This window comes from Zonotrichia leucophrys, chromosome 1 (genome assembly GCF_028769735.1).
Source record: "Zonotrichia leucophrys gambelii isolate GWCS_2022_RI chromosome 1, RI_Zleu_2.0, whole genome shotgun sequence".
Lineage (NCBI taxonomy): Eukaryota > Metazoa > Chordata > Aves > Passeriformes > Passerellidae > Zonotrichia > Zonotrichia leucophrys.
The window spans coordinates 31,175,940-31,200,053 of NC_088169.1; the positions used below are offsets into that span (position 1 = coordinate 31,175,940).

A 24,114-nucleotide genomic window follows, 5' to 3' on the forward strand; every position below is an offset into this window, starting at 1 on the left:
ACAGTGTCTCTTAATAATGTAGAGGCCAGAAAGTATTCTATATGTTCTATCTTGTGTCAACCCAAACCACATTTAAATAAGCTCCCTTAAGTTCCAGAAAGAGACAGAATCTGGTGATAAAGATCACACCCTAATAAATGTATTACATACCAAAGGTGCCATGTTTGACCTGTAAATCAAGGTACTTGTACACAAGAGATCTCCTCTGGTGATCAGCCATGCCTCAGAAATGCAGTCATGAAGCAGATAGATGTTTTCACTAGTAATGCACTAGGAAAAGCATGCCTTCCTGCTGATTTAAATAAGATTTATTTAAATCCTCGTGAGTGTTTGATGCTGAGCAGGTGACTTGTCTTAAGGTCAGCTCTTATGGAAACAAAAAGGACTACCAAGACTAATCCCAGTAACTGATTAAATCCTGAAATAACAGCAAATAAATAGTATAAGTTTAACAATATGGGCAAGCCTAGGCTTCTGCTGAATAGGATGAACTTGGAAGGTCAAGGAAAATGAAAGTTCTGTCAGTGTGATTAGGTTGGATGTGTTCAAATATAAACTCCAGTATGGATGATTACTTATCTTGTCCAAGACAGGGGCTCATTTAAAAATTTTGGTATGCTTAAATGCCATTTAGAATTAACTTATACTAAGGGCAGTCAAGACAGCCTGCCACTGACAGATAACAACTTCTTAAAATGCTTGATTGAGCTACACCTGGTCTTCCCTGACTGGCCAAGCTGCAAATGTGGATCTTCTGTAAGACCCTTCCTGGAGAAGTGTGAAACCTGGAATAAAGATACACAAGAGTTATTAGGGCATACACTCCCTTTTTTAGTGGAATAAACATTGAAGATTGAACATGTTATTAACATGATTTTTTTTTTAGGTTTAGGCCAATGTCGTTACAGAAAAAATGGGTACATCACTTCCATTGGCTTTGGCATCATCTATCTGAGAAAGACACTCTAGAATATTCCAGAGAGAGCAGGGTGACTTTTCACCAGCTTAATTATGCTTCACATTGCTCTGCTCTGGTGATGTAAAAATTCTCTAGTATTAAAAAGAACCCAGACTCACACAATGATTTTGCTGCCTATTTAAAGCACTAAACCCTACTGCAGCTTAGCATTATTAGTAGCAAGAATCCTGTTGGCCTGAACTAGCAACTGTATAATCCAACAGTACAGTTGCCTATGCAACACATTCTTCAACTTCATCAGACACTTTCAGGCCCGATTACTGACAAGAAAGCTTATTAACTGGGCTTAATTTGGAAAATTGGTCTCTTTTGTGCTGGATTAATTATTATACATGTCAGTAACAACGTACTTGAAAGGTTAAAATTCCTAGGTTGAGCCTGATAATCTGGCAGGAATTGGTTCCACAGCTGGAGACTGCTTATTAATAAATCCATGTGTAGCTGCAACTGTAGTCATCACTGAAACCTGGGGAAAGGAGCAGCTTTCTAGCTTGTGCAAGACTCAGACTGGTGACAGCCACAGAGTGCCAGTGTGCTTTGCTTAAAAAGTAACTGTCACAATCGTCATTTCTACTTCACAGGCAGAGAGGAAGGGATGCACAAGGATGTGGTGTCCCAAGATGCTGATACAAACACACAGAGTCAGGCAGAGAACTGGGTTTCTGATTACTAGGTTTTGTCCACTGGTTCCCAGTGACATCTCTGTTTCTGCTGCTTCACTGGAGACCAGCAGCCATCAGTGTAGCACTGAACACATGGCTGCCAACACATTTGCATTAGTCTGTTCTACTCCATAGGCTGGCCATGGTATCTGGACCAATGACAGAATCCTTGGATTTCCTTGGTCAGGCTTCAGCAAAGTGCACCACAGTAGTCAAGTCTGAAAATGCGTGGATCAGGTCATGGTCTAAATCATGGTCTAAACAGGGACAAGTGCACTGTAAGAATGCAATATGTCCTCAAGAGGACCTGTTTGAAATAGATATTCAAAAGAGACACATCACCAGCACCTGATTTTGATGGGGTTTGTGGCTATCAGAGTCCTGTGGGTGAGGGTTTTGCTTGTCCAGTGGGCAGAGCACTGAGTGCACAGCTGTGTGCACTACACAGCGCCTCTGAGGGAAAAGGAGCCTGGGCTGGGCTGCAGCAGCATTCAGATAACACCTGCCATCGCACCACAGCTGCTCTTCACAGGGCTTTAGGGCAGCTTTCTTCTCCTGGAGCCTGCCTCCGGCCTGTGTCTGCCACGTCAGGGTGAGGGCTTGGGGAATGCCCGGCTCTGCCAGCTGCTTTTAGATTAATTGTTTCATTCCTGCCTGACCAAGGACAGCGTTCCTGCCTGACGGTGGGCTTCAGAAAATGAAACAGTTAGAGGTGTTTGGAGAAACATGAGGGACGAGGAATCACATGGAAAGGGATTCTATCGATCTCTTCAACTCCCTAACAGGAGGCTGTAGCCAGGCAAGGACCGATTTCATGTCCCAAGTAGCAAGAGACCAGAGGAAACAGCCTCAAGTTGCACCAAACGAGATCTAGGTCAGGTTTTTGGGGAAATTTCTTCATGGAAAGGTTGTCAAACATTGGCACAGGCTGCCAAGGGCAACTGTGGAATCACCTTCCTGAAGCGTTCAAAAACCACACGGATGTGACCCCCGGGGACACGGCTTAGTGGTGCCCTTGGCAGCGCTGGGGGAGCGGTTGGACTCAAAGATCCTAGAGGTCTTTTCCAACATAAATGATTCTGTAATTTCCAGATGCATATATTTTTCTTAAACACGAGCGTTAGTGACCTACGAAGATACTTTAACAGTTAAAAAACCCAAACGTAACAACCCAAACACACGTACACAAGCGCATACTCGTGAGTCCGGCTGGAAAACCCCGCTCGAGGGGATGGAGGGAAAAGGCGGGGCGGGGAGGGGAGGGCAGAGCTGCCCAGCCCGCCCTCTGTTCCTCCCTCCCTCCCGCCTTCGGGCGGCCGGGTGCGGCGCTGCGTCTTCCCGCAGCCGAACCGGGCCGTCCTCGCGGCGGCCTTCACCTTCCTCCCCTTCCCGGCGGTGGGGCTGGGGCCTGCCCGCGGCCCCGGAGGAGATGGCGGCGGCGGCGGCCGGGCCGGGCGGCGGCGGCGGCAGGGGCTGAGCGGGGCCGGGGAGGCGCCGCCGCCGCCCGCAGCCGGCCGGGGGTGATGCGCCGGCAGCCGGGGCCGCCCGAGCGGGCCGGCCGTGCCGCCGAGTGAGGCGGGAGCCCGGGGCTGCGGGCAGCGGCGCTGGAGGGCCGGTAAGCGGGGAGGGGCCGGGCAGGGCCGCGGGGGGAGGCCTGGCGGCCGCCAGCCCAGGGCAGAGGCACCTCCGGCACCCCGGCTCGGGCGGGGATGCCAGCGGGCGCTGCGGGCATGTGTTGTCCGTCTCTGCCGGGTGAGGGGAAGCCCGCCCAGCTTCCCTCCAGAATGAGAAAAGTTTATGTCGGTTCATCCCAGGTCCCTGCGCCCGGAGCCGGGCTGGGACTGAGGCTTGGCACTGCCTCGGCTCGTCCCCTGCCGGTTAGAGCACGGCCCTGTTCTTGGCGGGGAGCGCTCTGTTCTTACGGAATGAATGGAGCACCTCTGAAGCCTGCACGCTGCCGTTCCCAGCAGTAACGGGCGTGGGCTGCCCGCTGGAGCGGAGCTGCTGTCTGTCAGGCCGGGCACGGAGGGCAGGCAGGGGCCGGCCCAGCCCGGGGCCGCGGGACGGGCGCACGCCGGGCCTGCCCCGGGCCCGGGCGGGTCACGCAGCGGTGCGGCGCTGCTGCTGCCCTGCTCCGGGTACACATCCCGCTGACAGGTGAACTGCGTGCGCACGGACCCCCGGGCCCCAGCGGGAGCTGGAGGAGCCGACACGCAGGCCTGCTAGTGCCCTCGGGAGGAGGCGAGCTCTAGGAAAGAACCAGCCTGTTACGATGTATGTTAGAACATTAAGTAGCACCACGCAACCTGCCAAAGGAGCGTCTGTGATATATGTTAGTCTGAATTTTTTTTTTAAGTAGAACAAATTGGCCAGATTTTCTTACCTGTAAAATAACACAAAGGAAGCATTGATGAAAATGAAGTAGGTTGTCCCAGTTAGCTGTTGCTTGGCCTTGCTTACCAGTTCCATTTGCAGTGATGTGAGTCATCATGTGCTGATGGGCAAGCACTTGGGAGTGTGAGTGACTCCTGGCGTGTCACTGCCATCGAGGATGCGGGCAGGGACTGTCCTGCCAAGGAGCCCCTGTGCAGGCAGCATAAACTCCAGAGCCAGAGGCTGTGTGCTGAGTTTTAATGCTGCTTACATCGTTCACCCTTTGTCCCATCGTTCTCTTGAAGACAGCAGTCTTCTGCAAAGAATGAGTGTTTATTCGAGGGAGCAGGTTACCCGTGGGCCTCGGGTCAAGCCTGCAACGCTGTGTCTTGATCTTTGGTTCATGTTTGTGTTGTGTGTTGGGCTCTGTGTGTTGGTGATCCCCTTTTTTCTCATGCAAAACCCTTCATCTGGCTAATCTGTGACAGTTTGCTTTTGTGGCAGCCCTGAGAGGGAAGGACAGAGGAATGGGTGGGGACAGGAGTTTTGAGATCTGGTGCTTCTAAAAAGTGTAAATTGCAGTAAGAGGGAAAAACTAACCAGAGAGCTGTGTATTTCATTGTGAGAAAATGGACTAAACCTTCAACATATTTCTTGCATTTGTCTGCTTGTAAAGTAAAACTGTGTTTTAGACAGCCAGAAATAGAAGACTGTTTTGGAAGCTGAAGGAGCCTTTTAAAGAGAAAAACGAAAAGCTAGTACATGTATTTACTAGAAAATAAGTGCAGGAGAGGCAACAGAAATGCAGCAAGGTTAGAGATAAAAAAGGAAATGCAATTGCCCTATGTGAAAACAATAAAAATATTAAGGTAGAGATAGAGAAACAACATAGACACATTATTTTTTTTAAAGTACTGATCATTGCATTCGAGCATAATGGTTGAGTTACTTCTATCTGTAATTATGAGTCGTTCTTCTTGAGATCGGTGATGAGCTGCTGATGCAGATGTACTTTAGGATGCTGGAAGTAACAGTGTAGTAATATCATAATTTCATTATGACAGATCCTCTGACAAGACTCTCGCATTCATAAGTATTGTTGCAGATTTCATGTGCACATTAAAAAAAGAAGAGTGTACAAAACTGCTTAATGTTTTCCTCTCAGCTTCCACGTCTTGAAGGGCAAAAGTGGTGCTTCTTATGGATGGGGCTGCAGATGTGACCCCTTCCTGCTCTAAGCCTGTTTTTAAGGTGGGAATTGTACTGCTTGTGGGTGACTGGCTGAAATGCTCTCCTGCCCCTACAGCACAGGACCTGGCAGCAGGGTCCTCTCGCCACTGACTGCATTCAGGTCAGAGCACACAGCACCTGCATTTCCCATGTGATTTAACACAATTTCTTAGAAATCCAATACATGAATTACATAAGAGAATATAGATCAATAGTCTTTACTGAATGGTGTGCATCCATCACTGTTATGGAAGTGGGCAGACTAGCAGGGAGGCTATGAATGTTGGAGGCCTTTCTACCCTGCTTTATGTAGGACAAATATACTGAGCTGGGCAGAGAGGTTTGGCCCAGACTTTTCATTATACCTCTGAAAAGCCCATAGCTGATTGTTAGAGATTTTCCTCCTGCAGAGTGTTCTCTGCAGGCTTCTGTCAGTCTGCTGCATTCAGCGTTTTGGATGTTGAACAGTTCTTATGGTTTTAGCAGAGCTACCTAAAAAGTAACAAATGTCATTGCTACAGTTCTGTGTCTTGATATCAGATCTGAATTTTTGTCTTCTGTGAGAGCTGGAAATGAATGCAGTGTTCGAGAGTAAAGGTAACAAATCTCGGTGCTTAAGTGGAAGACGGTGCATTTCATGGCAGACTGAAAAATGAGGGCCTTTGAGACCTGGTGGTTTTCAGCATGAATCTTAGGGCAGGCTTGCACTAGTGCAGTGGTAGGATGGGAATAACTTCTGAACTACTTAGCTGAAAAGAGGCCAGTCTGATGGAATTCCTACGATATTTGTATTTCCCGGTCAACAGCTTTCCAGATCATGAAGAATAAACATGTTTGGAATGTTGCATGATCAGTTGTCAGCCAGGGAATTGCAGCAAAAAACAGGAGATGACAAACATTGTCTTGATGGAGGTCACAGCACCTGTAGTTGTCCAAAATATAGTTGATATCTAGGTATGGTGTTTTTAAAAGTACTTAAAAATGGATTCATGAAAGAAGAGGGGGGAAAGAAAGAAACCTTCAGAAACCTAACTGAAAAATGAGGAGATAAAAATAGGCTTCAACACTGCCATCCTAGCTATTTTTTTTCCCTTTAACTGGAGATATTCAGTTCTTTTCATCCTCTTACTCATTTTTGCATACATCACTTGGGTCCCAAGTCTGTTTTGAGCTGCTTGACTGCCTGCACAGGTTTTCAGCATATCCTGAAGATGGTTCACTGCTGTCAGCTTTAGAGAGAATTCTTCCTGGAAACATTTGCATTGCTGGAAGGCAAAAGCTAGTTGGAAAAGCATTGGCACCTGTAGCAGTAGTAGTGATGTTGCAGGTGGACATGCTGAAACAACATCAAAACCAGGCTTACTTCTGGTATTGAAATTTTATGGGAATGAAGAAAGTGGAATACTGGTATATGACTGAGAAACTTAATAAACACTTCCTTAGAAATGTTAACTAACATTTTTTTGCATTATAACTGCGAATGAGGGTATTTCTTGTATTCCTTGGCAATTCACTTAAATGCCAGTATAGAAATTGTGATCACAAACCATGCAGATGTGACTCTCATTGAAGTTGCATGTGGCTACTTTAGGACTGAGTTTGGTCCTATTGCTAGTTACAGGATTGTTGTGAGGATGTCATTGTATGAGATTTTTGTATTAGATCCTCTTTGGTTAAATGCTTGGATGTTGTGTTCCATGTGTTCTCAAAAGGAAGCATTCACTCTTTTCAGCACCTGAGTTCAGCCCCTCAGGTGTCTTATCCCTCCAGCAACAGTAGAGATAATAGTGCTATACTTTTGTAGGTTTTGGATGTGGGTTATTTTTTTATTTGCAATGGAGCTTTCACAGATACCTGGTGTCCACCCCCATGTGTATTGCCCATCAGAAGTTGGAAATTCAGCTAAAGATACAGCCTAAAATTTTCCATTTCTCTTAGTGGCTGGGCACTTCAATCTCTTTTATCATTGGTTTCCTTATATTTAATCTTACAGTCATAGAAAAAAATTTATTAGGATAGCAGTTTCAAAAATCAGGATAGAACTGTGTATTCAGTCAGTTCCTGTGGGTGGTTTCTTTGCACATTAAAACTGCTGTCTCAGTTGTTTGGGTAACCCTTCCTGCCCTCCTGAGGAGGTTCTGTCTTTGAGGCTTACCTGCAGGGATACAGCTACATGCAGTAGGCAGTGCTGCAAGGAAACTGAAAAATATTTGGTCAGCTTAAGCTTAGTGTTCCAGCTTGGTAGCTTCCAGCCTGTAATTTCTGTGGGCTGGGCAGGGGAAGAGTCCATGTTATATGTCATAAGCTGGCTTGGGATAACCAAGTATAGTGTTAATGGTACATCTACCACTGAGAGCACAGCTTTCTTCAGTCTCCCTTCCTCTCCTACAATGGGCTGTCTTGCTAAGCTGAATCAAAAAATAAACCCTTCTTTTAAAAACTGGGGGTTTTGATCTATCTCCCCAAGCAGTCAGACACAGTGCAATTCCCAGCACAAGCAGAAGGGGGGAATGTGAGCAAGGGTGAAGGAGTGAAGCCTCCCTTTGATAGCAGCCAGTGGTTACATTGTCTCAGCCTTAATGTTGCTTAAAAATACAGCTGAATGGACAAAAAGTTAAACGTGGAATCTACTGCTATGTTTTATGACACACATACATATTAAAGTTTTATTTTTGGTTATGGAAAGTACTTTTTCTAAACTAACAAAAATAATTAATGTGTCAATCTTTTCTCTTTCCAACAGGAAGTGCCAACTTTATATGGCTCACATGCATGCTGACAACATGCACCACCAGTGGCTGCTGCTAGCTGCATGCTTTTGGGTGATATTCATGTTCATGGTTGCTAGCAAGTTTATCACATTGACTTTTAAAGACCCAGATGGTAAGTTTAGCTTTAATGTTTGATGTGAAACAGAAAATTGAATAGTGCTTTACAAAAATATTCTTTTCTATGTAAGTAGCTCTTGGCGTGTTATCACTTCTTCAGTAGGACTGAGAACAGAACAACTAAATGTCTGGAAGTGACAGTGCTGATATTCAGTTCCATTTGTTGCTAGAAGTCTTCAAATCTAACATCACAGGAAATTTTTTTGGTGGTTGAGAACAGAAGGGATCGTGTTTGGCAGTACTGTCTTGGCAGGTCTGCTTTTTCAATTACATTTAGTTTCAGTATCATGATCTACTAGGGGTGGAACTTATGTGCAAAAACAACAGTGCACTATTACCTGTTTAAAGTCAGAAGAGGCTCAGAGGGCACTGAAGAGGTCATTTCACATGGTACTAATTTCTGTCTTTTTGTCACTGCTTGTCTTGTGGCTGAGGCATTATGTAAAACTTGTGGAAAGTTTTATTTCATTTGAGTGCACTTTGCCTAGCCACCTCTGGCCTGCTTCTTGCATTCAGTTTTATCCCCTGCTATTTGACTTGTAAACAGCTTATAGGCTTTTGCTCAGCTTAAGTAGCGAGGTGTTATTAAGATGATTAATAGTTATTAAGATGATGAGGAATTTAAGCCATTTGATGACACCACACAAATGTGGTGGGGAGCTGCTGGGGAGCTGCTCTTACAAAGCCACCCTACAGAGAGCTTTGGGTGAAGGTGATGATATGACTTGAAGTCTTAAGGGATTTGTTTCTGCATCTTCCTAAGACATGCAAAAATATGTGATTTTGAAGCATTGACACTTGCGCTGTGTTTTTCAATAACTGGATAATGGAAAAATACATTGGGTGTACCTTTATAAATAATATGCATCTATGTGAAGATTTATTCAGCAAGCCTTACAAAGGAGAAATGTAGACTAACTTAGCTTTCCTTGGACCCAGCTGTTCTGTCCTGGTACATCTGCAAATCAGCTAGTCTTATGTTAGTAGTTATATCTTCCAGTATTTCACTCCATGCCAAATCTTGTTTCCCAGTTCAGGTATTCTTTGGGTGTTTCTTTCCATCAGAATTTGTCAGGAAAATTAAAATGTACTTTAAAAAACCTAACTGCTAGAGCATAGCCTTTGCATTTATTTGCTTTTTATTATCTTGGCTTGCCAAGGTTTTTCTTTTTTTTTTTTCTATGCTGAATCTTCCACTTCTTTTGAGTAGTTCTCTGAGCAGATGATATATAAATTCTTAAGCTTGTCCTGCAAAGGCATGACTATAGTTAAGTGTATATATCTGTTGGAGTGTTTGTAATAAAACTGATTAAGGGAAATACTTTGACTGTACCAACAGAATTTTGGAGGAAGTCCAGACAGTCCAAACAGGATGGCAAATCCTGGAGAAGCTCTTCTAGGCTTAATAAAATATAACTTGTCAGAAATTTTTCTTATTTGGATGTGTCTTCCCAGCAGATGGAATAAAACCAGCAGATGCTCAATGAATCAATGTTCTTTTGTTTAAGCCTTTTACTGATGTCTTGGGTGCATGAGCAATAGGTACTTCTTAAGGAGCAAATTTCTGTCCATCATTCCTAGTAGCATCTACAGGCATGCTTTTGCACAATGATAGTGAAAAAATAGTTTAGCTGCTCTTTCACTGTATCAGATTACTTGTATTTTACAGAACACCATGAAGCAAGTCTGTGCACAGCAACAGTTACAATTTCTGAATGCTTGAATGCTTCCATTGCTTTCAGTTTTAACTTGCTTTTCCATGCGTGCCCTTTGTTAAAATCCAGTGTAGGCAGAGTAGAGTACTCCCTGAAGAAAAGGGCATAGGCAGTGCTCACATTTTCTCAACCATGAAACAGTAAGCCCCTGTGGATGCAGATGAGGAAACATTATTCATAGAAGAATCTATATGAAGGGAAAAGTAATCCAGTATGGATGGAAATAAGTTTTCAGGGAGAAAACATGTTCTTTTTGCTTTGTAGTTAGGGAAAGTTGCTTCAAATTATTTTTGATTTTTCTGCACTGTATAGACTAAAGCTAAAACCCTGTGCTATTTTTTGGTTTTTTTGTACCATACTAAATGCAAAAGATGAAAAGGGTTCTTCCTTTTCTTGCTTTAATTTGGTCTCAAACTATAAGCTGTCCTAAAATCACTAAAAAAGAAAAAGAGTATCAGCTGAGTTTGCTGTTGGGGGAATCTCTAAAGAAGGCCATTGGTCCAGTAAAAAAGGAAGAGGGGATCTTTATTTTTGATTTTAGGTGCTTACTTAGAGTACCACAAAAATAAAAGGGTGTCCATAATGACACTTTCCTTCTTGTAAGTTTAATAGTCTACAAGAGAAGAAACATTTTTACTAGTATAAGGGGAGAGAGGAACCTGATAGATTTAAGTTTTTTATTTTTATGTGCTTTGTCCAGTTCATTGAAAAATAAAAATCTCCAATGCACAAGTCCATATAGTTATACCAAATTATCTATCAATTGAGGTATTCGGAGTCAAGACTTTGATATCTCTACACACTTTGTAGAAAAAAAGCAAAGACAACAACCAAAAAACCAAGTAAAATATAATGGGTATGTTTCTTTGATAAAACTCAAATGAAGTTGCGTCCAAAATTCCCAAAGTACATCCTTTAAAATATTCATCGTCTGTGTCTGTCTTGTCTAGTACCTTTCCATGTGGAAACAAATCCTAGTGTTTTGTAAGGTTAATACAGAAAGTAAAGTTGATGTGTTTTAGTTGTAAAGCAGAAATAGTTGCTTTCCCCTCACCTTCTGTAATGCTGTTATCTCTCTCCCTTCTTCAGGCTATGGTGCCAAGCAAGAGCCATTGATTCTGACAGCTGTGACAAAAGTGGAGGAGGTACATGTGCCAGAGGAAAAACATTGGCCTGAAGAATTCCAGGTGCATACTCTTGAGATAAAGGTTATGTGTATTAAAGAGTAGAAGAAAAGAAGAGATTAAGGAAGGGCTTCCTGTTGTTAAGATGAATTGCTAGACAGGAATTATTTATTCAGGCTGTTCTATTTAGATAGAGGCGACAGAATTCATTTTAACTTCACAAAGCTGGTTTGTTACGGTAATCTGCTGTCTTGTTTCATCTGAATGATTCAACTTAATGTGTTTCCATTTCTCGGAGAAAATTGTTACAGCACTCCTTTATCAAGTCAGGACAGTCATTTTTGTTAGCCTTTTTAATGTAATGGCCCAGTTTTGGATTACTTGTGTTCTGTCTTGCCATAGCAATCAGGTTTGTGCTTGTTGAGGGCAAGCCTGTGTCTGCTCTATTCTCTTAGATTTCTGCCCAATCTCTCTGCTTCTTTTTATCACTGTCAATTTCTTCTTTGTATTTTGTGCTCTTTGTGTTTCACATTTCAGCATTTTTCCAGAGTAGAACATGAACACAATAGTAGTCAATACCAGTTGATCTTTTAGATGCATAGTTCTGTGCTTTCAGCAAATTGACAATGAAACTCTGAAAATCCTTTATACAAATGTAAATTTTTAGACCAGTTGCAGAGTGCGATAAATATTTTTTTTCTTTTTTTTGCATTAGTACATAAGTCATCTTGTGTTTAAAGTATTTTTATGATGCATCATGGAAGGTAGGTTAGCTGTATAAGCGTGACTCTTTCTGGTTTCATTTTTCAAAAGCACAAAATTTAAGTTATCTTCAAAATACTTGGGAAAAACAGTTTGTTCAGTGGAAGGTAGTTATATATAGAGAGTTTTATTAGCTTTCTTTGCTAGTGTGGAAGAGGATAATAAGGTTTCTGGATATAAAACAATTCTCTCTTGACTTCCTGACAGCATGAAATGTAGAGTAACAACATTAATTTTGGTTACATGCAGAAAGAATTGTTTGGACAGATAAAATAATCTGACAGACTGTTCAGATTACATTTTGAGCAGAGTGTATTGGAGAAGAGTAATAAACAGAAAAAGCAGATTTTTTTCCCCCCCTTAAGAAAGGTTGGGACAAAAAGTAAAATAATTCCTTTTTCATCTCTGGCTTGGACACTGTACCTAAAATCATAGAATCACAGAATGGTTTGAATTGGAAGGGACTGTTGAAGATCATCTAGTTCCAAGCCCTCTGCCATGGACAGGGACACCTCTGATTAGCCCAGGTTGCTCAGAGCTCCATCCAGCCTGGCCTTGAGCAGTTCTGGGGTGCACCATCCACAGCTTCTCTGGGTAACATGTTCCAGTGCCTGACCACACTCATAGGAAAAAATTCCTTCCTAATGTCTAAACCTGTTTTTTTTCAGTTGAAAACCATTACCCCTGTCTTGTCACTGCAGGCCCTGGTAAAAAGTCTGACTTTTTTACAAACCCCTTATGAGCATTGAAAGGCTGCAGTGAGGTTTTCCTGGAGCCTTTTCTTCTCCAGGCGGAACAGCCACAGCTGTCTCAGCCTGTCTTCATAGGAGAGGTGCTCCATCTTGGACCATCTTCATGGCCTCCTCTGGACCTTCCCTTAACAGGTCTCTGTCTTTCCTGTGCTGGGGCCCCAGGGCTGTGTGCAGCACTCCAGGTGGCAGCAGAACACAGTACAGGGGGAGAATCACCTCCGTAGACCTGCTGGCCACTGTGCTTTGTTTTAATGCAGTCCAGGATGCAGTTGGCTTTCTGGGCTGCAAGTACACACTGCCAGCACATATCCAGTTTTTCACTCATAGTATCCCCAAGTCTGTAGCAGGGTTCGTCTCAATCAGTTCATCCCCTAGTCTGTATTGATATTAGGGACTGCCATTCAGTTGGTGGAAAGGTGAAAAATTGTCAGTAGAAATTTAAACTTTCCTATCACCCCTTAACTAGAGAAGATTCTTTTTCCTCACACTCCACTAGTGAGGGAAAAGGTGGTTGTGGTTCCTTTCTTAGTCTCAGAAAAATGAGCCATGTGAAACAGCTCATCCGTTTTTGGGGAGAGGTATCCTGATACTTCTTTTGTTTGTCACACTGATGCTCAATGATCACATTTTTATTTACCTGATTTTATTTCAACTTGGATAAATGGAAACACTGGACGCCTACAGGTGCTAGAGAACAACACAACACAGAATTTTTATCCTAATTTTTTTCCCAGCCAGATGGGTCACAAAATATTCTGAGTTGGAAAGGACCAATAAGGATGACAGGACATCCCCAGGAATCACACCATGGGTCAGCCCCATCTTCTCAGAGCTTAAAGCATAATTTATGTTGGAATTCCTGTCCTAACCTCTCAGAAGCTTTCATCACAGGTTGTTGAAATTCTGTGGGAGTTCCAGTATTTGATCAGGGCATGCTTAATCCACACAGATAAGGCTCTGTTGTGTGGAAAAGCTCTTACTACTGTACATACTACCATGTAATGTCTTAAGATCTGAACCAAAGTACAGTATTAGCACAGGAAGCAAACTGTTGGCTACTCCTTTAGTTAATACGTAGCAATGTTTTAATCTGGGAGTCATTAGGGTGCGTAGTTTGGGGATTTTTCTACTTCATAATTTGATCTGAAAACTAAAGTCTTTAACTTTTGTTTTTTCTTTCTCCTCTGCATTTCATAAAGCCAACTGGAAAAGCATTTTCAGGAAATCTGATCCGCCAACCCCTGGTTCATATGGAAAGACTTGAGCTTCTCAGGAATGTCTGCAGAGACACTGCATTGAGAGATCTCTCTCATACTGCAGTTTCCAAATTCGTCTTGGACCGAATATTTGTGTGTGACAAGCACAAGATCCTGTTTTGTCAGACGCCAAAAGTGGGCAACACTCAGTGGAAAAAAGTCTTGATCGTTTTAAATGGTATCTGCTTTTCTGTGGGTGTGTGGCTTTCTTTGAGGAGTAGGAGGAAATGGAATTGTTCTAACTGGGGCAACTGAAATGGATTCTTTATCAGTGTATCAGTGCATTTCTGTACACTGATACTTAATTTCAGCTTTTATTTATCACAGTTGTTTTTTGTCCTTTCAAAACATCCCCTTAAAATGAGATCTGTTCTTTCTGTAAAAATAAGTATTGTTATTACTTGGCTCTAAAGTTAAGTCATGACAGAGTACCCATATGCATGTGGTAGGTAGGTTTCTTATCTTTGAAGGGGTGCACTAAATTATAGAATTTGAAAGTGTGTGACAAGGTATTATAATTGCTTAGTAATAATTATATATCTGGCTCAAGGCCAGTGACTTTTAACTAGAGATTTTAGCCATGAAGAAAGCTGGTTAAAACTTGGCAGCTCCTCTTGGTCTGTCTTGCTGAAGTCTTGTGTGTGTTCTGTCAGTGAACCATCTTAAGAGTTACAAAGATTCTGAGGTGCTTAACACAATAGTTTGGTCACCAAAGATATGTTGTAAAAGATGGTGAAAGAAGGAATAAAGAGATGAGTGTGTTTGAAAAAACAGCAAATGAGCTGTGTCCCTCAGTAAAGCTTTTCTAGCAAGCAGTACTAACATTAAAAACTTTAATTTTAATTTCATCCTTGATCTGTGGATGTGAGCTAAAAGTCTAGCAGAGATACACGCATACTTATGTGTATGCATGTTTCTTAATGCCTATGAAAGCAACACTCAAAGTACTAAATACGGAATTGTATAAGGGCAATGGAAGTACCTGTTCTTAGTAACATTGAGAGATAATATGCAAAGAATGCCTTAGAATTGGCAGCCATGTATTGGCTATGCAGAGTGGAGGATAACTCACATCTTAACAGCAGAAACTTTTTACCTTGAGTTTCCTAGTTCTGTCATGTTGGATAATGATAGAAAATTGCTTCCACATAAACATGGTCTCTTTTGCCTTAAGCCACCAGTGCACTGGTGTCTGCTGGTGAAGGCTACTGCTGTGGTTGACCTAACTTTCTCCTCTTTGGGTGTTCTCAAAAGGCAGGGCTGATACTTGAGGAGGAAGAATTTATGCCCAAATACCTAAGTGGTATTTGGAGGTTCAGGAGGGGGAAATGCAGCTGTGGCACTGTAGGGGAGCTAACTCTGCTGCTCCTTGTACTGACTATGTTCTCTAAATGAATGCAAGGTATCGGTTTCTGTGAGGCTGTCTCATCTGACATCTGTTGTCCACATGGGATTCACCTATGGTACCAAAAAATACAATTGAAAACCTGAAACTGATACAATACAACTCTAGTCCCCACCCCTCACCCCTGCTCCCTCCAGGGGAAAAAAAAAAAAAAAAAAAATTGGAAAACTGAGCGGCTGAGTGGTGTGTATTATTCACTTGAGTTCTGGAAACGAGAAGGCTGTAGGGGCTTTCACTTAAAACAGGCTTGTCTTGTAGCACCCTGTGCTTGTTGCAGGTTGATATTCTGAAACGATGCTGTTGTGCGAAGGCTTATGCCTAAAGCTCAAGGGGCCACATGAGATGTTTGTCAAGGTCATAAAATCTTCCAGGATCAGGATACTAAAATGAATGCAGCAGAGTTAAGTGACGTTATTTTTCTTGTCAGCTCATGTGCTTTCAGAAATGAGTATCTGGAGACTTACGTTGTTAATTTTAGTGCCTTTTAATCTGTGGAGTATTCTCTGATTGGAATTTTTGTTTCCGCACAGCATACTTGTTAAAAAAAACTTTATGGATCCTGAAAGCAAAGTACTTTTGCATTGAAGCAGTTCCAACAGCAGCTCATAGCATTTATTTTTGTTGGTGGTTGAAGCTCAGCCAAAAAAACTGGTTCCTTCTGAGTTAATCCTGAAAGTCTTCCTCCATTTGTATGTGCTGGCAGAGGGAAAGAGAATGGGGACACTGACATGTGAGGAGTTACAGGCTTAGACATAATTGCTGATTAAATTTGCATAATATGCTTTTCTGAGAATTTTGTGGCCGTTTGGTCTTGGACCTTGATGTCACATACCCTGAAGAATTTTAACAGTTTTCAGCTTTGCAGTCAAAATCTCTCATAATTTAACAGTTTTAAACATACTAACTTTAAATGGTAAAAATAAAGAAAAGAGAAAGACATAAAACTGTCAGCCGTACATGCTTGCTCATACTCACTGGGTTTTTCCCCTGAATGAATCACTTGCTCTCTCATTTTGATTTGTCCAGGAGCATTTTCTTCCATAGAAGAGATCCCAGAAAACATTGTACATGATCATGAGAAGAATGGCCTTCCACGCTTGTCCTCTTTCAGTGACTCTGAAATTAAAAAACGGTAAGTGGCCCTGCCAGTGAGTATGGGAGGGGTTGGAGGTCAGTGGTGTTATGAGCAGTCAAGGGTACAGCTGAAGTCTGTGTCTGAAACTCAGGGCAGCAGGGTTTCTGTGCCACCACTTGTATTATGGCACTATTCTGTTATCCTCACAGATGTTGCTGTATCTGCTTTCCTGCTGGCTTTGAAGGAGAGCACCAGTGTAATTTATGATATAGTTAGATGAGCCAACCAACTCCCTGGCACATAAGGTTTCTGTAATTCAATGCCTACCTAGTGGTTAGATAGCTGACCTTCAGAACAGAAGGTTTAGTTGGACAGCCCATGCTGATGTCTCATATGGTAAACCTTACTGCCTACCGGTAAGATTGTCGTTGCAGCAGACTGACTGACTGTGACTGAGCTGGTTAGATTTAAATTGTTAGTGCTTCTTAGCCCCAGAATATTTTCCATTCAGCTGAACCACTTTGTTTTCCCGTTTAAGTGCTTCTGGTTGTTTTCAGGGCCAAAAAATACTTTGGCTAGATTTTTAACTGTGCCTGCTCTCATCTCTGCTAGAGCCTATGCCATATATAATCCCTGTAAGGGGTGGCAACATGGAGAGAACAGGACATAGGATGCCAGTGGACACTTGTAAGCCTGTTCTTGCATGGGTTTGTGTGCATTGCACCATTCTGATGAGTCAGTCCTTTATACATGTGTCACATGTTAGTAGAGCTCAGCCCAAGGGGTTTTGTTGCATGGAGTGGCCCAAGGACATTTATCACAGCTGCGCCTGGAGAATTGGGGTCACTTGATTGTGTTGATATTGTGCAAAGGAAAATATGGTGACTGCATTCTTGAGAACATGGATCTGTTTCCCTCCCTGTGAGCAGCCCTGCGGAAAGGAACTGTTCACCTGGGGGTAAGCCCTAATTAGGATATGTGAGGTTGAGTCCATTATTGTTTGGGTTGCTGTGTTCTGCTCAGCATGGAAGCTATGCTGGAGGTGTGTAACATGGTTTTGGTTTGGATCTGAAATTACCAGAGTTTTAGGTATGGAAAGCAGGATGGTGTGGATCTGTTTACCCAGTTTGCTGACCTTTATCTAACCCTGCCTGGCTTGGAGTAAGTCTGGAGTATCTGAAGTATGATGCAAGGGGTATATAGGCTGAAGAGTCTATCCATGTCCAGTCCATCCATCCTTATTTCGGTGAGGACTGGGCTCTCAATCTCTTTTTTAGCTATTTATTGAAATAAACTTTGTTTTCAATTTATTCCTCCTACTGATAATCTGACTACAAAATACTACATATTACAGTATCACAGTAATAGATTAAATTCTGTTGAAAACTGTGGTTCTCATGTTTCAGTGGTGCTCTCAGCCATTATTGAAAGCATGACAAAACACCAAAAGAAAATACCATTCTTAACTTCTTTGTACTTAAGCAGCAATTTATCTAACTGCCTGCCAGTGAAAAATTCAGCCTTCTACATGCATTTAGCTGCACCAATGTACTTTTCTCCATGTCCTTAAGTATTTTGGTTTTTTGAGCTTACAAATATCTTTAACTTGGAGCTCCCAATGTCTTCTGTCTCCTGTTTATTATGGATTGAGATAAGCTAAACTCCTTCAGTTTGAATAAAATGTGAAATCTAGGATTAACCATTTCTGCCTTGTCCTGTATGTAAAAACTGCTAGTAAGAAGACAGAAATTGTATTTAGTCCTATTGATTACAATATTGATACAATGCTCTAAGATTCATGTTGCTGTGTCTGTGGTCAGAGTTCATATACATTTTGTAAGTGCTATGCTAAACACTTTCCTTAATTATTTAATTTTTTTCTTCCTCTGTTTAGACTGAATTTATACTTCAAGTTTTTTATTGTTAGAGATCCATTTGAAAGACTTATTTCTGCGTTTAAGGACAAGTTTGTGCACAATCCTCGGTTTGAACCTTGGTACCGGCATGAAATAGCTCCCGGCATCATCCGTAAGTACAGGAAGAACCGCACAGAGACCAAAGGGCTGCAGTTTGAGGATTTTGTGCGCTACCTGGGGGACCCCAATCACCGATGGCTGGATCTTCAGTTTGGTGACCACATAATTCACTGGGTAACATACGTGGAACTTTGTGCTCCCTGTGAAATCACATACAGTGTGATCGGACACCACGAGACCCTGGAGGACGATGCTCCATATATCTTGAAAGCAGCAGGCATAGACCACTTGGTATCATACCCCACAATCCCCCCAGGCATAACAGTGTACAACAGAACAAAAGTAGAGAGGTATTTTTCAGGAATTAGCAAGAGAGACATAAGACGCCTCTATGCACGATTTGAAGGCGATTTTAAACTCTTTGGTTATCGTGAGCCTGATTTCTTGCTTAACTGACACCTGGGATAAGATCTGAAAAAGTGTCTCATGGATTAATCTAATCCTGTGTGAATAACAGCTGCAACACTGGCAGAGCTGAGAATGACCATTTGTTTTCTAGCTTTTTGATGTTGCTCCACTTTTCAGTGAAATATTTGTCATATGAACAACTAGGGGCTTACAGTTGTTGTTTCCTGACCATGTTTTCACATTATTGCAATCTGTTAGGAATTATGTCTCTGTAATCTAAAATACAGAATTTGTCTTCTCCCCTCTTCCCTCCAGGAAAAAGGAGGAAGAACAAATGGGCTATGATCTTCCTCTGCTCCCAGACAGAATGCCATGTTTGAAATGTTAAGTATTTGTAAAGGTGACAATTTCACTGTAGGTTAACCCTGACATGAGGGTAAACATAATGATTCCTGCTCATGAGAAAGTCATGTAGTCTCCCATGAGCTTTGTAAATGAGAGGCCAGTACAAGACTAGAAATTAATTAAATGCTTGACAAATATAACCATCTAGGTTCTGTCATGTGGCTGCTACAATAACGCTGATCTAATCCCATTCTTGTCTGTCAAAAAATGAACCTAATTAGACAGAAGCTTTTAGGGATGTACAAAAATGAGCTGGTTCCACATCCCAATTGTCTCTGTATTTTTGTCAAGTGTTTACTGTATTTACTACTGGTGTATTGAGCCTCATAATTCTACTTTTGATTTTCAAGAGATTATTTAACTCCTGGCTATGTAAGTTATGTGAGAACACCAGCTGCAAGTGGAGCATAGAAAAAATATGAAACTCTTAAGGAAACTGTTAAGGAAAATTAATTTAAGTATCAGTTGTATTTGTGGGAGCACACACAATAATCACAAGATGCTCTCACACAATTTAACTTGTCTTTTCTTCTAACAGTTAAGATTAATAAAGAAGTTACAAAAGCAAGATGTCATATTAAAGAGCTGCTTACTTGGATTAAAGTTCCACCTTCTTCTTATATCCAGCCTTGCTCAGTTCAGTACCTCAGAGAACAGAAAGTTTATCCCTTCTGAAAATTCGTCTCCCTTCTGCTAAAGGAGAGAAGGAGACAAGATGAATCCCTGATTTTTCCAGTGATTCACTGCCACGGTGTCCTAAGTCAAACTACTTACATTTATGTTACTGATGTGGTAAATTAGCTATTTGCCAAAAGTTTAAATGTTGCCTAAATTTGTGTACCCATTTTATGCATTAAAAAAAAAAACTGAATTGAGTGAATGCAGCCATCATATTTGCTCGTGCTTGTATTTTGTCTTATAAAAAGCAGTCTTTTGTCTGAGTTCACCAGCAATAAAAATCAGTGTGCTGCCAGAAGAGAGATAGACCAAATATCTGAAATACAGGAATTGCTCTGTCACAGTGAGCATGTGAACTGTATTTTTTAAATCATTGTCCCAAAAGATTTATTTTCAGATCAGCATAATGTTGCTGGCTAGGAATGCTAATGATGGCCAGTGCTATGGAATCTGCTTTTAAATCCAGCCACTGTATGTTTTTGATAGCTTTCTGTATTAACACAAGGAAGCATCTTGCACTTGTGTAAAAGCAAAGCTGTGCCAAGCTGACATGTGCTGCTACCCACAAACAGGAAGCCCTGTTGTAAGTGAAAATTATTTCAGAAAGATCTCAACAGATGACCTGAAATAAAGAAGAATAATCATTCACTGGGCATTGTTAGCAAGAGAATAATCCAGGGTGGCAAAGTTGGAAGGTAGGATATTTTTTCAGGTTGGTTTGTTGGTTTTTTTAACAATTACAGTGCCCTAACTTGTTAGTTCTTAACCAATGATAAAAAGATGTTAACAGCTCCAAGTTTTTCTGTAGTTTTCTTCGTATGGAAACTTAGCAAAATGCACTGATAAAGGCATTTTGGAGCTAATAACCTGATGGATTACCTTGCTGCCAATTTGAAATGTAACAGTGAATAATGTATAGTAAATTCAGGCCTTAAAGTTTAATAAAGTAGAATTGTTTTCCTCTGAAAGTATAAGCTGCTGATCCCACAGAAGGCACAATGTATGTTTTTCTTGGTAAATTACTTAATGTATTGCTTGCTTAAAAATTGCCAGATGAAAAGTGCTACGTAAATATTAAGTAATAGTATTTTCTTTCTGATAGCTTTCTCTGCATTGAGTTTTGAGCTCTGAACAGGACTATGGACTGACCTAGGCAGAGGTGTATAATCCTCTCCCATCTCTGCGTTCCCATCTTTTCAGGCTGGAACTGGAATGCAGGTTATCATTTCTTCAATTCAAATGTGAAGTTTCTCCATTCAGTTATATGTTCCTGAACTATATTTTCTTTCTAGAAGCATGGGTTTGTTTTTTTCCTTACATGGCTGAAGTAACAACGGTGCAATTTTGGCACATCATTTGAGGAAACTTGGTATACCATGATGGTCCTTGGCAGATGTAGTAGGACTCTCCTAAAATTGGTGCAGTGCAGGCAGGACAGAGTGTGCTGTGTTAGGGAGGAGGCTCTTGCCACACCAGTTATGATAAATTCAATGCTTGTGGTTTGTTTCAGCTTAATTGTACTCTGCACAAGGCTTTTACAAATGTAGTCTCAGTGGCACGCACAAACATCATTTGGCTGTTCAGATGTTATTTGCATACCACTTTCAAACTGCAGATGATATTTATGTCATATTTTTGGAACTGCTGGCCCAGATTATTCTTTCTCCTTTCTTATTACTGTTACAGCTTCAGAAAACAAATTCACATCCTTACTTTGTGCATCTGTGTCTCTTTGTTGTCTCTCCTCAGCAGCTTTTGAATCCTTTGGCCCATTTTAACCACATTTTGCAAAGGAAACTCAAGGGGTAGTGAGTTGAAGTAATTTTCTTGAAAATAGGAGGAAAAACACTCCTTGTAGATCAGAGAATCCATACTGTGTGTTGACTTTAGCAAAAGTGCAGACAGGAAACAGTTTTACTGTATCTGCTCATATGGAGCTCCTGGTTTCTAATGGACTCCCTTCCCTAGTGCTCCCTACAATCTGGCCTCTTATCTCTGCTAAGACAAAAATTAAATTCAATTGTGTTGCGTGGGTCTGTTATCTTCATGTTCCTAATAAAATTGAGCTGACTGGGTTTTTTGAGATCTTGGGAGTAAGAGGGTTTGTCTTGTGAAAATGGATTCAGAATTCACTTGCTTGTGAAACAACTTTTATAGGGTAATGCCTATCCCCTTTCCTTTTAACTTCAGCATGCAGTGCATTGTCACTGCTGTGCTGTCTGATTGCATGCCATGAAGATGTTTTTCTGTAGTTAAAAATACATGTGCTTTTTTTTTCTTATTTTGGGAACTGTTCTGTCAAAGAAAATGTCTTGAAAATATGTATTCTTCCCAAAAAAGCATGTTGTTTTCTGATTCATGCGCAAACGCTGCCCTGTTTGTACTGGGGGTAAGGCTCCCTGCTGCTCTGTTGTGTCTCCATCCTCAGATTAGGGAAGCCATCAGACAGCTCTGGCTTTTGTGCAACATCACTTTTTCCTTGAGGTGTTAATAACTTTGTTGGCTGGGAAAGCAGCCTTTGATCTTATCTGTGCTCCAGAAAGTTTGCTGAGAAAAAGAGTGATTATATAGGGATTGCTTAGGCTTATTCTCTCAGATGAAAAAGGATGTCTTGTCAGTGTATCTGATATCTCTTAATTGACAGAGAGAGTGGGAATGATCTTTCAGCTTAATGGCCTTGTAGTGATGTATGCTAAGCCCCCATCCTAGTTTTTGTTATAGCAACATGAAGGGACCTGGAAGGAGGTGTGAAGTCAACATGTGCTTATTTGAAATGTGAGAGTGCAGAGGAAACTTGACATGGGAGTTGGTTGCTGGAGATTTATTGTGTCCAATTACTTGTTACATGTCATCTGCAGATCTGGTGTGGATTCTTTGTGGCCTGTGCTTGAGAAGATTTATGCAAGGTAGAAAAAGGCTTGTGGGTGGTGGAAAATTCCCTTTCAGCCTGAGTTAGCTGTGCGTGTTCCAGGGCTGCTGCCGTGGGGAGGTCTTAGAAGGAAATGATCCTATTAGCAGCAAGGCCTGCAGTGGTTGGGCTGCCTCCCTCCTGGAGGAGGAGTGACTTTGCTCCCACTGATGCGTGCAGCCAGCTTTAGTGCTGCCTTGTATAAATCTCTGTTTTTGTGCGTTTAATGCAGTTGTGTGCAGCTGAGCTGTCAGCTTGGTTTCCTGCGTGTGGCAGCAGCCTGAGGTGACTCATCTCTTTGCCACCACAGCAGCTTTGAGAGGCCTGCAGCCTGTTTTGCTATGCAGCAGGAGATGTTTCCCTTATGAAGAGAGCAGCATTAAGCCTGCAGCCATGCAGCTGGTGGCAACTGGCTGGTGTAAGCATGAAAATGGTGCTGTTTGGGGCTTCCTGATGAAAAATCATAATTTTTCCCTTTTAATCCAGACAGGAGTGAAAGGGAACAAAGATGTGTGTTTGCTTTGAGTCAGGAAAAGAAGCCATGCTGTTAGAAATTCCCCACTGGTAAACCCAAGGAGGGCAAAGTCTGGGAGAACAATGCTGAAAAAAGTAATGTGCAGTTTTTTGAAGGCCTCCAGAGGTGCTGAGGATGTCGAAGAAGAGTTGCTGAAGCTTCCTAGGAGGTGTCAGAGGAGCAGATGCTGATGGTACAGCATGCACATGGCAGCCTGAAAGTGTGAAGCGTCTAATGTGGCTATTTGTTTAAAACCACAGAAAGGAGGAAAGAAAAAGAAAAGGTAGGAAGGCAGCAATAATCCTGGAGGTAGCACCCCTGGAAATAAAGTACTCAGGCTTACTGCCAGAGACATGCCCAACTGCTGTTGCAGGGGTCCCATACTGCTGTCTCCTTATTGCAAAGGTTTCATACCCTCTTGGTGTTTTCTCATGGGTAACTCCTCAGAGCACCGACTATCTTCTCCACAAAGGAGCCAACTGACTCCAGTTCTTCCTCAACCAACTCACCCACTCTTTTATAGCACTCTTCTTCTCATTGGTTACAGCTGTGGCCTGGTAAAGTCAGGCCTGTTCCTAATCTTTGGTAGTTGGCCCAGCTGCAACTCCTTAGGGGTACGATTACTTTATAACTATGTTCTTATATTCTATCCCCCTACAAACTGCCCTGGATGTGCACAAATAATTTCTGAGCAGTTTGCAGGACCAAAGCAAATCTGCAGTGTGAAGGTAAACCGCAATCATAGGGCATCTATAGGTGCTCTGGAAAGTGATTTAATACTGAGAAGTTAGCCAAGGCTCCCAATTGTGCCTAAGTAAGTGGATCTGATCTAGGAAAAATGCATAGCTATAGTGAAAGTTTACAAGTAGAAAAAGCTCTTGGGGGATAATTAGCTCTCTCAACAACCAAGTGTTAGGCACCTGCTGTGATTTAAGAAATAGAAATATTTTCTCTTGAACATCTTTTTTTCCTGTTCTCTGCAGCCTGTCTGTTTTCTTCAGTTT

The 24,114-nt window shown here is 42.0% G+C and overlaps 1 protein-coding gene across 1 annotated transcript; it reads left to right on the forward strand.

Moving 5' to 3' along the window:
- Positions 1-2,942: 2,942 nt before the first annotated feature.
- On the forward strand, positions 2,943-21,400 carry CHST10 (carbohydrate sulfotransferase 10). Its single transcript, XM_064710724.1, has 6 exons — positions 2,943-3,256; positions 7,988-8,127; positions 10,937-11,034; positions 13,685-13,919; positions 16,173-16,278; positions 18,116-21,400. The coding sequence occupies exons 2-6, from the start codon at positions 8,004-8,006 to the stop codon at positions 18,651-18,653; spliced, it is 1,101 nt and encodes a 366-aa protein (XP_064566794.1). The 5' UTR covers positions 2,943-3,256; positions 7,988-8,003; the 3' UTR covers positions 18,654-21,400.
- Positions 21,401-24,114: the final 2,714 nt, after the last annotated feature.

Coding starts and splice junctions, on each gene's coding strand:
- CHST10 (XM_064710724.1), top strand. CDS start 8,004: ATGGCTCACATGCATGCTGACAACATGCACCACCAGTGGCTGCTGCTA. Junction 11,035..13,684: donor ATTGGCCTGAAGAATTCCAG/GTGCATACTCTT, acceptor CATTTCATAAAG/CCAACTGGAAAAGCATTTTC. Junction 16,279..18,115: donor GACTCTGAAATTAAAAAACG/GTAAGTGGCCCT, acceptor TCCTCTGTTTAG/ACTGAATTTATACTTCAAGT.